This window comes from Trichosurus vulpecula, chromosome 1 (assembly GCF_011100635.1).
Source record: "Trichosurus vulpecula isolate mTriVul1 chromosome 1, mTriVul1.pri, whole genome shotgun sequence".
NCBI lineage: Eukaryota > Metazoa > Chordata > Mammalia > Diprotodontia > Phalangeridae > Trichosurus > Trichosurus vulpecula.
This window is the reverse complement of record NC_050573.1, coordinates 387,301,517-387,317,567: the sequence shown is the minus strand read 5'-3', so window position 1 is coordinate 387,317,567 and position 16,051 is coordinate 387,301,517. Positions and strand designations below refer to the sequence as shown.

General features: G+C 39.0%; 1 protein-coding gene across 1 annotated transcript in view; it reads right to left on the bottom strand.

Moving 5' to 3' along the window:
* Nucleotides 1-807: 807 nt before the first annotated feature.
* DCC (DCC netrin 1 receptor) overlaps nucleotides 808-16,051 on the bottom strand; it is a 1,016,863-nt gene continuing 1,001,619 nt past the window's right edge. The window contains exons 29-30 of the mRNA XM_036763165.1: nucleotides 14,911-15,053; nucleotides 808-976 (exon numbers count right to left, since the gene is read on the bottom strand). Coding sequence (XP_036619060.1) covers nucleotides 887-976; nucleotides 14,911-15,053 — 233 coding nt within the window. The 3' untranslated portion in view covers nucleotides 808-886. The remainder of the gene's footprint in view (nucleotides 977-14,910; nucleotides 15,054-16,051) is intronic.

The following is a 16,051-nucleotide window of genomic DNA, read 5'->3' as shown; positions in this document are numbered from 1 at the left end:
GCCCCAAAGCCACCCATGTTGAAAAGTGTTTCATTACAAGCTTAAGCTCATAATTACCGTGTTTCTGAGAAGATTGCATATTGTATCCTCTTTCCAAAAATGCACTGTAGCTGGCAGGATGCCACCCATTGCAGATTTTTTATGTTTCTATTCTCTGTTCTTCAGACATAAATGCTAACCAAGAGTGGATATACAAATACTTGAGGAAAATGGGTGAATTTTTACAGCCACTTGCTAATACCCACCACTTGTGCAAGATGAATGACTGAGTTGTAAAACAATAGGCATTCACTGTCTCTTTTGTTTTCGTTTTTTTTTTTTTTTGTGCTGTTGGGGAATATATCCAATCCTTTGGTGCTGTGTAGTAAGAATTTCCCAGGGGTGCTTTGTGGTTGAAAGTAAAAGACAAGTGATCTCCACCGATTTTACCATGACATGAAACAGGTTTAAATAATGCACTTGCATGTTGTAATACTAGACTGACACATTTAAAAAACCAAACCAAAACAAAACAAAACCTACAGAGCTGCAGGCCATGATTATGGGAAACAGATGCATTATTTATGTGAATGTAGTCACTCTGTGTGGCTAGCTGATCAAAGCCAAGGGCCAGAGATACTCTAGAGACTTAAACTTTGATCTTGCTGCGAGACACTCCTTGGTTGTTGATGTTGTCTCAGATTTGAGAACTCTGAGATGCACGATGGGCATTGGATGGGTGGCATGTACCTCTCCAAACCACTTGAGGATCTTCCTTTAACTAGACAGTACTGGGGAATCAGGTGATGTGTTTTGTGTGTGTAGGTGTTTGTGGGCACATCGCTCTGTGAATGAAATCCTGATATGCTGCATGGTCCTGGATAATTCACCTCCTCAAATCACAATTTTAGAAGGCTGAGCCTGTGATGGCATTGAGCTGCTTCATCAGCCCTTCCAAACTTGCCATTTGTTCACTTAAATCGTCCTGTTCATATACCTGTGAAAAGAGAGAAAGCAAGTCATCAGTGCATCTTATAGTTGCTATGAGATATAGAAAGTCTAATCCCTGTACAGTTAACTCTGTGTTACTGCGAAACTACCTGATGGCCTTTTATCATAGGATTGTAGATTCATAGACCTCAGAAGATATATAATCTAACCCCTTGGCATTGTAAATGAGAAAACCAAGGTTCAGGAAGTTAAGTGACTTGTTCAAGGTCACACAGGTAGGAGAGACTTGAACTCAGGTCCTCTGATTCTAGGGTCAGTCTTGTTTCCTTGTCACCATGCTATCTCCCTTAGGAAAGTTTTAGTCAGGAAATTACCTAAAGCTACCACAGGTAGATACAATGTGATGAAGAGATCCTTCAATTTATACTGGTCCTGAAGTGAAAAGGGATTTTGTAGAAAGTCCACAGGGAATCTTCAAACAGAGGTTAGAGGGTCACTTTGGGTGGCTAAAGTAAAAGGGACACATATCGGATGGGAGTTTGGACCAGACCAGTGATGTCAAACTCAAATAGAAACTGGACGCCACGAGACCATACGTAAGGATTCTTGTGGGTTGAATATTGACTTAGAAAACTACATATTAACATCATCCATGTTCTTCTGTATTTTTATTTATTTTGTTAAACATTTCCCAACTATATTTTAATCTGGTTCAGGCTACACTGGGAGTGTCATGAGCTATGCTGTGGTTGCCATATGTTTGACACTTCTGGGACTAGATGACCTCTAAAATCCCTTTTAGGCCAAGATGGCGGCAGGAAACCAGAGACTAGCGTGAGCTCCCTCCCGAGTCCCTCCAAAAACCTATAAAAAATGGCTCTGAACCAATTCTAGAACTGTAGAACCCCCAAAAACAGCAGAGGGAAGCAGGGCTCCAGCGAGGGACAGCCTGGATGGTCTCTGGGTGAGGTCTATCCCACACGGAGCTGGGAGCGGAGCAGAGCCCAGCGTGAGCAGCGCGGACCAACCAGACCAGGAGCCGGGAGGAGCAGGTCCTAGCACCCTGAATCAGTGAGCTGCCCTGAGTGAGTGAGCTGCGGCAGTTACCAGACTTCTCAACCCACAAACACCAAAGACAGCAGAGAAGGTTAGTGGGAAAAGCTGCGGGAGTGGAAGGAGTTCAAGGTTCAGCTACCAGCCCTGGGGGCAGCGGAGGAGGGGAAGCTACAGCTGCAGTTGGTTCCGGCCCCAGGTCCACCTGGTGGGAGGAATTAAGGGGCGGATCAGACCAGGAGTGCACAGCCTGCTGAAGATTTAAGCCCAGTCCGCGTTGGGGGTTCTTGGGGAAGGAGTAGTGCTGGTGTGGCAGAGCTGGCACCTCCCCAACAAACGTGGAACATAGAACTCTCTAGTCTACAAGCAGTCATACCCTGCTGAAAAACTCAAGAGTCAAGTTAGTTGGTTGGGAATATGGTCAGGCAGCGAAAACGCACCAAGATTCAGTCTCAGACTTTGGATTCTTTCTCTGGTGACAAAGAAGACCAAAACATACAGACAGAAGAAGTTAAGAAGTCAAAGAGCCTGCAACAGAAGCCTCCAAGAAAAACATGAACTGGTCCCAGGCCATGGAAGAGCTCAAAAAGGATTTAGAAAAGCAAGTTAGAGAAGTAGAGGAAAAATTGGGAAGAGAAATGAGAAGGATGCGAGAAAACTATGAAAAACAAGTCAATGACTTGTTAAAGGAGACCCAAAAATATACTGAAAAATACACCGAAGAAAACAACACCTTAAAAAATAGACTAACTCAAATGGCAAAAGAGCTCCAAAAAGCTAATGAGGAGAAGAATGCCCTGAAAGGCAGAATTAGCCAAATGGAAAAGGAGGTCCAATGGACCACTGAAGAAAATACTACCTTAAAAATTAGATTGGAGCAAGTGGAAGCTAGTGACTTTATGAGAAATCAAGATACTATAAAACAGAACCAAAGGAATGAAAAAATGGAAGACAATGTGAAATATCTCATTGGAAAAACCACTGACCTGGAAAATAGATCCAGGAGAGATAATTTAAAAATTATTGGACTACCTGAAAGCCATGATCAAAAAAAGAGCCTAGATATCATCTTTCAAGAAATCATCAAGGAGAACTGCCCTGATATTCTAGAGCCACAGGGCAAAATAGAAATTGAAAAAAATCCATCAATCGCCTCCTCAAATAGATACCAAAAAGAAATCTCCTAGGAATATTGTCGCCAAATTCCAGAGCTCCCAGATCAAGGAGAAAATACTGCAAGCAGCCAGAAAGAAACAATTTGAGTATTGTGGAAACCCAATCAGAATAACCCAAGATCTGGCAGCTTCTACATTAAGAGATCGAAGGGCTTGGAATATGATATTCTGGAGGTCAATGGAGCTAGGATTAAAACCTAGAATCACCTACCCAGCAAAACTGAGTATCATGCTCCAAGGCAAAATATGGATTTTCAACAAAATAGAGGACTTTCAAGCTTTCTCAGTGAAAAGACCAGAGCTGAATAGAAAATTTGACTTTCAAACACAAGAATCAAGAGAAGCTTGAAAAGGTAATCAAGAAAAAGAACAAGAAAAAGAAATTGCAAGGGACTTACTAAAGTTGAACTGTTTTGTTTACACTCCTACATGGAAAGATGACCTGTATGATTCATGAGACTTCAGTATTAGGGTAGCTGAAGGGAATATGCATATATATATATATATCTATATCTATCTATCTATCTATCTATCTATCTATCTATCTATCTATCTATATATATATATATCTACACACACACAGACACACACACACATATATATACATATATATGTTTATGTATACATATATATAAGTGAATGTGTATGTATGTATAAATGTACGGGTATATATATATATGGAGAGAGAGAGAGAGAGAGAAAGAGAGAGAGAGAGAGAGAGAGAGAGAGAGAGAGAGAGAGAGAGAGAGAGAGGGCAGGCACAGGGTGAGTTGAAGATGAAGGGAAGATATCTAAAAGAAATAAAATCAAATTAAGGGATGAGAGAGGAATGTATTGAGAGAGGGAGACAGGGAGAGATAGAATGGGGTGGATTATCTCGCATAAAGGTGGCAAGAGGAAGCAGTTCTGGGGGAGTAGGGGAGAGGGCCGGTGGGGGTGGAATGAGTGAATCTTGCTCTCATCAGATTTGGCCTGAGGAGGGAATACCATACATACTCAATTGGGTATCTTACCCCACAGGAAAGAAGAGGGAAGAAGATAAAAAAGGGGGGGATGATGGAGGGGAGGACAGATGGGGGTGGAGGTAATCAAAAACAAACACTTTTGAAAGGGGACAGGGTCAAGGGAGAAAATTCAATAAAGGGGGATAGGTTAGGAAGGAGCAAAACATAGTTAATCTTTCACAGCATGAATATTGTGGAAGGGTTATACACAATGATACACATGTGGCCTGGGTTGAATTGCTTGACTTCTTAGGGAGGGTGGGTGGGAAGGGAGGAGGGGGGAGAATTTGGAACTCAAAGTTTTAAAAACAGACATTCAAAAACCAAAAAAAAGTTTTTGCATGCAACTAGAAAATGAGATACACAGGCAATGGGGTGTAGAAATTTATCTTGCCCTACAAGAAAGGAAGAGAAAAGGGGATGGGAGGGAGTGGGGTGACAGAAGGGAGGGCTGACTGGGGAACAGGGCAACCAGAATATATGCCATCTTGGAGTGGGGGGGAGGGTAGAAATGGGGAGAAAATTTGTAATTCAAACTCTTGTGAAAACCAATGCTGAAAACTAAATATGTTAAATAAATAAATTAAAATCCCTTTTAACACTGATTTTATGATTCCACATTCAGTAGTATTTCACAGTAATGATTTATATTTAATTTATTTTCTTTTCAATACAATATGGGCTATTTTAATTTTAAATAGTTTGCCATTAAGCTAAATTGGCTCTGCCAGATCTGGGAATGTTTATAGATAGAACTGTTGGATATTAACCTGTAGTAATTCACAATTCACACTCATATATTGGTACCCTAGAAGGATAACTCCTACTTTAGGTTCAGATAGTCTGAGATTCTTCACTACTAAAACTATATCTCATGAGTCTCTACTGTTGTGCCTACTTTTAATAGCCAGCCTATAGATCTAGTTAGCTCAAAGAAAAGGCATTTATTACATGGCATAGAACAGTCCTTGCAAAACATTCCCCTTCTCTTCTCCCTCCCCGCCATAAACCTAGGATGTATATTTCCATAAACATACACAACATTAGTTAGAAGACCAGTTACATCCACAGAGGAAATTGGTGATGAGGCTAACATGGAACATATGTAGTTAAGATAGTTTAAGCCTCTGGTACTACAAGCCCCCGATATTCTTTATCTCCTTGGAGTATCCTCATATTGTCTCCCTCCTACCCCCAATTCAAGGGCAGATCATTCACATGAGATCTTTGGGCCTGATCTTCTCTGCAGCTCAGCTCCTAACTGCCAGGATGAATTTATTCTTAAATATCTAGTTGGTTCTTTTATATGCTGCTAAGGGTCACACTATTCAGAGTTGCCTCCACACACTGCCTCTGTTTTGTCTTGAACCCTGACTGACAGGTACAGTGTCCCCTAATGGAGAGAAAACTTTGCTCCCTAGTGCCTTGGATTCTGAAAGTGGGATGATAGAAAAACTCACTTCTTCTGCTAACTCATGTCAGGCTGCAAAGGGAAAGATAAAACATGATCTCTGAAGAACAAATATTTTGTTTTGTTTTGTCTGTTTTTTTTCATAGCTGTCTCTCCTCTAGACTACAGGCATCAAACTCCTTAAAACTATTCTCTACCTGACTTTAGAGAGTATGTTGTTTGTTTTTTTTTTTTTTAAAGCCATCAATGGCATGACTTACCCTTGGCTAGTGAAATGGCTAGTTGTTATTTAATTACATCAAAGATAATTTCATAGTCCATAAAAGGGTAACAGAGTGTTCACACTCTATACTTTATACACAGGAACATCTTATGTTTTTATTATTTGCCCCTTCCTGTGATTTCACCAACCGGAGAACGTGTGTAGGGGCATCAGTTGAGTAGGCCTGTCTGATCAACTCCCTTCCTACTATAAATGTGCTATGAATTTAGGACATGCCTTCCTTCACTTGAGCAGCAAAATGGTGCAGTGAATAGAGTGCTGGGCCTGAAGTCAGGAAGATTCACCTTTCTGAGTTTAAGTCTGTCCTTAGATACTAGTTGTGTGATCCTGGGCAAGTCACTTAACCCTGTTTACCTTCAGCTCTTCATCTGTAAAAAATGAGCAGGGGAAGAAAATGGCAAACCATTCTAGTATCTTTGCCAAGAAAACTCCAAATGGGGTCAAGAAGAGTTGGACATGCCTGAAACAACTTAACAACAATGTCCTTCAATACTTTAAGCATATACTTTGGTAGTATTCCCTTATTCCTTCCACCAAGGCAGGTCACAACTGCTCTATATAGATTTAGCATAGAAGTTCCAAGGATTTCTGTGGCTGAGAAATTCAACCTAGTATTAAGCTTGTTTAAACTTAGCCATGCTAATCCTCTGACAAGTGACTCAAGGACAAGGACTCATAGGAAAGAATAACTCCCATATATATTACATTTAAGATGTAAAAGATAATTTCACCTATAATCTTGTGACTTAAGTAAAACAAATATTAGGATTCCAGTACTCTGATTGACATTTTACAGAAAAAGAGGCTGAGGCATGGAGATCATGATCACACAACTGGTATTTGTTGAAAGTAGGATTCAACCCCAGGTCTCTTGGTTTGAAAGGTTGGGGTTTTTTCTGCTTTGTCAGGAAATCTGGAGATATCTCCCCAATTCCCTAGGCAATGTTTCACTGTGCCATTAAACTTCTAGCAGATGTTAAACATCATTTCTTCTGCTGAAATCAACAGTGAAGACTGAAATGTCTATATAGATGGGCCCCATAGTTATACTATGAGGCATAATCTACTGGGTAGTACACTGGCCTAGGAGAGTCTTGTTTTTTCTAAATTAGGATTTGTCATTGACTAACTGGCCTCAGGTAGTTACAGGCTGTATGACCCTGGGCAAGTCATTTAACTTCAATTTCCTCATCTGTAAAACCCAGCTGGAGAAGGAAATGGCAAATCACTCAAGTATCTTCGCCAAGAAAATATGACTGAAACAACTGAACCACAGCAACAAAGACTGTGATGTTGAGTCATCACTTGAACTCTCTGTGATTACATTTCCTGCTCTGCCAAATGTCAAAACACTGCCCTAACCATGAGTTATGAGGATGTTAACTTTAATATATCAAATCAATGAACAAACATTTATTAAATACCTACTATGTGCGGAGCACTGTACTTGGCCTTAGAGATATAAAAACAAAAGTTAGAGAATCTCTACCCTCAAGGGATTTACATTCCATTGTGGAAAACAATTCATACACACAAAAGCAAATATGAAATATACACAAAATCACGATGAGGTCATTTTTTGCGGGGGAGGGGCAGGGAATTGCACCAATTGGGGAGAAGTTAGTAAAGACCTGGGATAAGAAGACACAGTTAAGTTTGAGCTTGAAATCCTCTATTTAATGGGTGTGAGCACTTAATCTGTTGACCTAGACAATCTTTTACTAGACAGTCAAGGCCAGAATGTTACACAATGGAAGAGAACTTAGAGATCTCCTAGTCCAATTTCTCTTTCTACAACAGACCAAAGTGAAGCTCACAGAAGTCACATTACTTGACCTTGGTCATATAGCTCTATCAAATTGAAGAACAAGGGCTCAAAACCCAATTTTTGAGGGGGAGCTACGTGGTACAGTGAAGAAAGAACTGGACTTGGCTTCAAAAAGACTTGTGCTCAAATCTTGCCTCAGACTCTCTGTATGTGGCCTTGGGCTAATCTTAACCTTTCAGCCTCAGTTTCCTCATCTGTGAAATGGGGATAATAATGGAATAATGCTATAGCAAATCATGAAATCAATTACCTAAGATGCAAATGAGTTGAGCTCTGAATCAGTGAAGCTACAGTCACATTACTTAAATCATAGAGCTTTTGAAGTATTGAATTATTATTTATATCAATTGATATTCTTGAATGAAAAGCTATGCCCATATCCATCATTCCTGCAATGCCTCTGCTCTCACACATGTGCTCATGGCTTCACAAAGGATTTTTGAGCTGGAAGGGAGCTTAGAAGGTTACTCTTTTCAAAGCTAAGGGAAGGAGGTTCTTTGATAATTACCACTAATCCTTTAGGTCTTCTTAGCAAATGCAGTATCTGTGTGCCTAGATTATTTCTGTGTGATAAAGGACACACCCAGCCAGTGGTATGATGAATTTTCATTAAACCATCCACAGTCACTTAGCTAATTCTGTGACCAAAGGCAGACATTTGTAAGATAGCTGTCTTGGTTTTGAGGTGCTTTTGATAGCCACCATTCAGAATAATGATTCTACATGGGGATAATAAATCAAACCTTGGCCTCAATTCTTGTGTGAACTATTCAAGTGACCTAACCAGCCAAAGACCATTAAATAAGATATTTAAGTGTATGAGAGGTCTGGTCAGGAAACTTCTGATCGAGTCCTCCAAGCCACAGAACCTGGACCTTTGTCATGAACTGGCATTTCCCATGGAGCTAGACATAATATTACTGCAGGCATATCCTGGTAAATGTTTAACAATTGGCTCATCTTTGAGTTTAATATATACTATTAACATTTTTTCATTACTTTCTTAATTTTAAACAACCAACAATACATTCACCATCTTGACCAATTCACCATTCACCAATTTAAGAGCTGTCAATGCTCACACTGAAAATTTAACAATTGGTGGAACTGATATGAGCATAACCCTGATTATAGCTCAGTACTAATAGACATGCACTTTGGGAAGGAAATTCACTTCAGAATGATGTGTCAGCTCTTGATTGATCCCTGTGGTTCTCCATGACTGAGAGGAGAGATAGTATTGTTGAAGTTGATTCAAGACTGAGCCAAATCAGGGCAACTAGGTTTTGCTAAACAGTACCATAGACAATGAAGTCACATAGAAATTTTTATAGCAAGTTTCTCTGATAAAGATATCATTTCTCAAATATGTAGGGAACTGAGTCAAACTTATAAAAATAAGAGCCATACCCCAATTGATAAGTGGTCAAAGGCAGTTTTCAGAAGAAATCAAAGCTAGCTATAGTCAAATGAAATAAAGCTCTGAATCACTGTTGATTACAGAAATGCAAATTAAAATAACCCTGAGGTACTTCCTCATACATATCAGATTAGATAACATGACTGAAAAGTAAAATGACAAATGCTGGAGGGGGTGTGAAAAAAACTGGGATGCTAATGCACTGCTGGTTGAATTGTGAACTGGTTCAAGCATTCTGGAGAACGATTCGAAACTCTTCCCAAAGGGCTGTGTATACTTTTTGACTCACTTCTGGGTCTGTATCCCAAAAAGATTAAAGAAAAAGGAATAAGGATATATAAGTACAAAGACATTTATATTAGCTCTTTTTGTGGTGGCAAAAAATTGGAAATTGAGGGAATGCCCATCAATTGGGGAATGGCCAAACAAGTCATAGTATATGATTGTGATGAAATACTATTATATTATAAGAAATGATGAGCAGGATGGTTTTAGAAAAACCTGGAAAGACCTGTATGAACTAATGCAGACTGAAGTAACCAGAAGCAGTAAATCATTGTACATAGTAACAATAACATTGTAACAATGATCAACTGTGAAAGACCTAGCTACTCTGATCACAATGATCCAAGACAGTTTTGAAGGACTCATGATGGAAAATGCTATCCAACTCCAGAGAGAAAACTGATAAATTCTGAGTGAAAATCAAAGTATATTTTTTCACTTCATTTTTCTTGCTTTTTTGGTGACATGATTAATATGGAAATAGGTTTTGCAAGATTTTACATGTATAATTAGTATTATATTGCTTGCCTTCTCAATGAATGGAAGAGGAGCTAGAAGGAAGAATAGAATTTGGAATGCAAAGTAAAAAAAAAGGACTGTTAAAAGTAAATAACAAATTAGAAAAAAACAAACAAATAAACAACAACAAAAAAGATGGAGCCAAGACCTCCCTTCATGGTCTATAAGAGAAGTATAAATGATTCCACCTTCTATCTTTGGGTCTTGCCTTTCTTGGAACCATGTCATGCTTGCTTTCTTGGACTTCCAGAGAAGAGTAGTGGTGTGATTTTTCTCCTCTCCTCTCCCCTTCTAAGTGACAATGGTGGCTACAAACATGTGACAGTGAGAGCCTGTGTTTGCTTAAGCAAACCTGAGTCCCTGGCCCCCTGTCTTCTGCTTTCCATTTTCTTCTCTGAGTACAAGGCAGTGAGCAGCAATCCTAAGGAATGAATGGATGTTTTTAGCTCAAGCAGCAGCCTTTGCGAATTTTGAGAATTCAGAAATTTCAGAGTTGGATGTCAACTGACCAGTTGGACATGTTTGTCAAAATAACACTGTTTTTCAGAGAAGATTACCATCAGCAAAAGGATTCTTTGGTGAAAGGTCTAACGAAAGCCCAAGCCATAGTCACATTGGACAGGATATCTGCACCTTGTTAGTTGTTCAGGAAGTGCAGATCTGAGTTGAAAGAGCAATATATACTAAATATTTGTTCAGCAGTCTCACAAAGTTTTCTCACCACCTAGGAAAGTATAACGATTCTAAATGGCAGTTGAGATGTAGTCTATTTCTGAATTTCTTAATGCATGTTTTTGGAAAGAAGGAAACAAGCATTTATTAAACACCTACTATGTTCCAGGCACTGTGCTTTGAGCTTTACAAATATTATTTCATTTGATTCTCACAACAACCCTGGGGGGAGGTAGGTGATGTTATTATGCCCATTTTTCCAGGCAGAGGTTACATGATCACACAATTAGCAAATATCTGAAGCCTGATTTTTGAACTTAGGTCTTCCTGAATCCAAGTTCAGAGCTCTATTCACTCTGACACCCAGTAGTCTTTTGCATTTTGTTCTGTTTTAAGGATTTGCTATGGTGGAGAAAATAATCCCCAATCTTATACTTTTTTCTTTTTGCATATTTAGATATTTACATTTCACATGGAGTACATTTTCTAGGAACCTAGGTGGCACAGTGGATAGAGTGCCAGGCCTGGAGTCAGAAAGACATCTTCATGAATTCAAATCTGGCCTTGGACACTAGTTGTGTGACCCTGGGCAAGTAATTTAACCTTGTTTACTTTAGTTTCCTCTTCTGTTAAATGAACCAGAGAAGGAAATGCCAAACCGTTCTAGTATCTTTGCCAAGAAAACCTCAGATGGGGTCACAAAGAGTCAGAAACAACTGAACAACAACAGCAAGTATTAACCATAAACTCTATCTATGGCAAAGAATGGATAAACTGAGGTCATTTGATCTGGAGAAATTCTACAAAAGTAATTGTGTAAGAATTATATAATTTAGACATATCATCTCTATTCACCTTACTGATCAAAACTTGAGGTTCAGAGAAATAAAATGATTTGCCTAAAGTCACATATTAATAATATCTAGATTTTTTTTTTAATCTTGGATTATCTATATTTCAGTCTTTTCAGTTGTGTCTGACTCTTAGTGACCCCATTTGGGGTTTTCTTGGCAAAGATACTGAAGTGGTTTGCCATTTCCTTTTCCAGCTCATTTTACAGATGAGGAAACTAAGGCAAACAGGGTTAAGTGACTTGCCCAGGATCACACAGCTATTAAGTGTCTAAGGCCCGATTTGAACTTGGGAAGGTAAGTCTTCCTGACTTCAGACCCAGCATTTTAACCACTGCTCCACCTAGCGAGTACAGGTCAGTTTCCTTATCTGTAAAATGAACTGGAGAAGGAAATGGCAAATGTTTCCATTATCTTTGTCAAGAAAACCAAGACAGGGTCCAGAATAGCTGGACATGACTGAAATGATTGAACAACAACAGGAAACGTCACCTCTGAGTGCTACGCTAATTGCTTTATAGTTTATTAGAACTAGTTGGCACAGTAGAGTGGACTCAGAATCAAAAGATCTGAGTTTCAATCCTACCTCAAACACTGTATGACCCTCAACAAGTCACTTAACTTCTGTCTGCTTGTTTCTTTACTACCAATGGGAAGAATAATAGCCCATATTCATAGAATTGTTGTGAGGATCAAATAAAATAACATATAAGGGGCTTTGCAGACATAAAAGTATTATTTAAATGCTAGCTATTACTCTTATTAGGGTTAACTTTAGGTAAGAAAGTGCTATTTAACGTGATATAATGAGATACTTCATAAACAGATCTATTCTCTGCATTAAAAAAAAATTAGAAGTTGGCTCAGACCCCTTGGGCAAAACAAGTATAAAGCCATATTGTGTAGTATTAGCATGACAATGCTAATGACAATGACTTTTAAATCCGAATCAATGTGGACACATAGACCCCCATAAGCAATACCAGTGGTAAGACTTTCTTCATAACACCCAAGAAATTCTCTCCTGGTCCACTGTGGATGTGTTTAATTGCTTGTAATACTTCTGACACTATATTCTTCAACTTAAATGGGCTTGAGATAAACATCATAATCCATTCAGGAGAGAGACTCAACAATCTAAGATTTGTTGTTGTTGCTATTAGGTGGTGTGCAGTGAGTTCCACAGAGTGCTGGACCTGAAATCAAAGACCAAAATTCATATCCCACATCCCTCATCCTGCCTCAGACCCTTATTAGCTATATGACCTTGCACAACTCACATGACCTCTCATCGCCTCTAGAATGCCCTAGAACTTCGGTCCTTGGTGAAAGATGGGTTATATCAGCGAAGGGAGATCCCTCACCCAAGGTTCCCTATGCTCGTTACAAAATTCCTATGCCTTATTATTAGCTGGCATTTGTATAGTCCTTTACATTAGCTAGGTGCCTTATATACATTTTCTCATTTGAAATTTATAATAGTCCTGGGTTGAAGGTATTATTATCATCATTTCACAGATAAGGAGACTGAGGATCATGATGGCTAGAAGATTTGCCCATGATCACACAGCTTAGGAAGATCAGACGCCGATTTCCAACTCAGGTCTTGCTGTTTCTAATATTCCGTATACTATATCGTGGCCAAGTAAAAGCCCAGGGGATGCAATGAATCATCATGTTCTGCTTCAATTAGACTATTTTGTAAAAAGCAAAATAAAAGTTGGCTCTATTGCCCACAACTTGCTATGTATCTGAAACTAATTACTCTTTGATAGTGTTGGGCTATGTCGATATTATTTGCATGCTATGCAAAATCAGCATCTGTGCATACAGAGAACAGAAGCTGTTAGAAAGTTTGGTTGTTTGTTTTCATTCTATGATACATGTTGGAATAAGATCCAAATGAAATGGCAGAACATAATTCAAATTAGTTTTTCTTGTCTTCTTTCTTCTCCTCTAATTCTCTTTTTCTCAGCCAACAGATCTGATGTACTACTTCCTTAGCCCTTTAAAATTATCTTTTTTCCCTCTGAAATCTATTCTAAAATATTTTATGCTTTTCTAAATACCTGTCTTGTGTTTCTATAAGCATAACCTTCTTTCATCTCTCTCACAATAGGTTTTGTTTCTCTAGATTTTTATTTTTATCCAATCCCTTCATCTGTTTTCCCTTCCTTATTTTCTAACAATTACTTTTTGTTTGTTCCTTGCTTTCCTGGGGAAATAACATTCCCCCTTTCCTCCTCTGTTAGTGACTTCCATTTCCCTTTCTTCTATTTTCTTGCTATCTCTATTGTATCTCCAATGTTCCCCCTCAGTCTCTATCTTTCTTTTTTGTCTTGCATCTCTTCTCACTCTCAGTCACCTATTCCAACAACTTCTGATGATTCAGAAAGCATTTACATACACAAGCCATTAAAAAGCAAAACATATGGCTGAATTCAGATATTCAGCTGGATATTTTGAAAAGAAATACAAGGAAATAATTTCTAACCTGCTTTAAAAAACAACTAATAAAAACCAGTTGTTTCACTAAATTAAATTTGGGGGGGGGGACTGAAGAAGTATATTTGGGTAGCTAGGTAGTATGGTGGATAGAGTGCTAGGCCTGAAGTCAGAAAAGACTCATCTTTGTGTGTTCAAATCTGGCCTCAGACACTTAGCTGTGTGACCTTGGGCAGGGCACTTCACCCAGTTTGTCTCGGCTTCCTCATCTGTAAAATGGGCTGGAAAAGGAAATGGCAAACCACTCAAATCTCTATCAAATAGGGTCATGAAAAGTCAGACATGACTGAACAACAACAAAAAGTGATACAGTAAATAGAATGTTGAACATGGATTTAGGAAGATCCTGAGTTCAAATCGAGCCTCAGACAATAGCTGTGTGAGTGAGTTAACCTGTCTCAATTTCCTCGTCTGTAAAATGAGAATAATTAATAGCATCTACCTCCCAAGGTTGTTCTGACAGTAAAATGGGACAATATTTGTAAACATTTGTAAATATCTGTAGCAAACCTAAAAGTGCTATATAAATGCTAGCTATTATTGTTACTGTTAAATAGAAAGTCTTTTTGTTGCAACCATTTTTTTTTGGTGAAAATCATTCCCAGAGATCTTCATTAGCATACTTCACTGCCTTAATAAATAGAAAATAAAGTTTAAAATTCTATTTTTTTTTAGTAGCTAAGATCTTGCAGGGGCTCAGGATGAATCAATCTTCAAAATATCACTGGCAATGGTCCTATAGATATAGGTATGGAAGGTAAAGAAAATTAGGTTGAAGAATCTTATTCAATCCCCTGACTTAAAACAATAAATTCCTGAAATGAGTTTATATTCTACTCATTTGACTTTTCTTTTGATTGTCAAGTACAAAGGAGAAAAAAAAATAACTTTGTGAGGATTCTCTCTCCTTGTGGTTATACCACAAGGCACTAGATGCCATTGCTTGGACTGAATGTGACAAAAAGCATCCTTACACTGGCTGGATCCTCCGGCTGCTTGTGGCCTTCTTCAGACACTTCGGGGGCTGTGGGTACTGATACGGGAAGCAAGGGAGACCTGGCCTTTCCTGCTAATCCGAGGGAAGCTGTTTTCACATGAGTCTTGGTCAGGGTAGGACCTAGGAAAGAAGACACACACAGGTAGAGTCCATGCACATCACATACTGGAGAATGATCTTTAAGTGTACAAGTCAAATCCTGCTAGATGGGGCTAGTTTTACTTTATTGGTCATTCTGTAAAGACGGATTCAGAGTCTAAAAGCAGGCTTTAAACAAATGTCTTCCGAAAGGGAGGTTAACACTGATTAAGCTACTCTTAGTAGAAGAAAACTCTCCAGTCAGAAGTAATTTCAAGTGGACTTCAAATCACACCAAGGGCTGCCTGGGAAATCCAAGCTGTTCATCAGCCCGCATGGTGTCAGGTGAGCTCATTCCGCTGACTTGCAGCTCTAGGCCGAAAAGCTGCGTCCCCAGCTCCCTAAATTAGAACCTGAATTGTGCAGATCTCTAGGTAAGAATGATGGGGTGGGAAGCGTAGTCAGCCTCGCTCTAAGAAAGGCTTTTGGATGATACATTGAAACACAGTCCCTTGTGGCCGACTTAGCAGACATTAAAGATTGCATCCTTAATTCCTTCTGAAGAGCGGAAGTCCAAGCCAGCCCTGATTCTCTCAGGAACAGGTTTTAATCTATGGCACTCAAGAAAGGCATTGTTAAGTATATCCTAACTGACATTCTTCTACCTGGTATAATAATAGCTCTCTGATCCTGGGCATGTGGAGTGAATCACAAAACTTTTACTTTTGCTGAATTTGATTCATTCCACAGGAACGCTGATTAAGTACTTAATGTGCCAAGGCTTCTTGAAAGCTGATATAGTAATAATACAAACATTGCCTTCTATCAAACCACACATACATACCTATGTTTTAACCATTTGAGTGCTGTCTACTAGGTCACAGCTTTTTTTTTTTTTTCAGCTATAGAAAGTTATAAAACATGCAAGTGGGGGAGTAGTGAAGGAGAAAGACAAATCATTCTTTACAAGGATGTGCAAAGCATTTAAATAGTGTTGCCATGCAAAATAGGATGTTCCAAGACAGAGGCACTGAACCGGA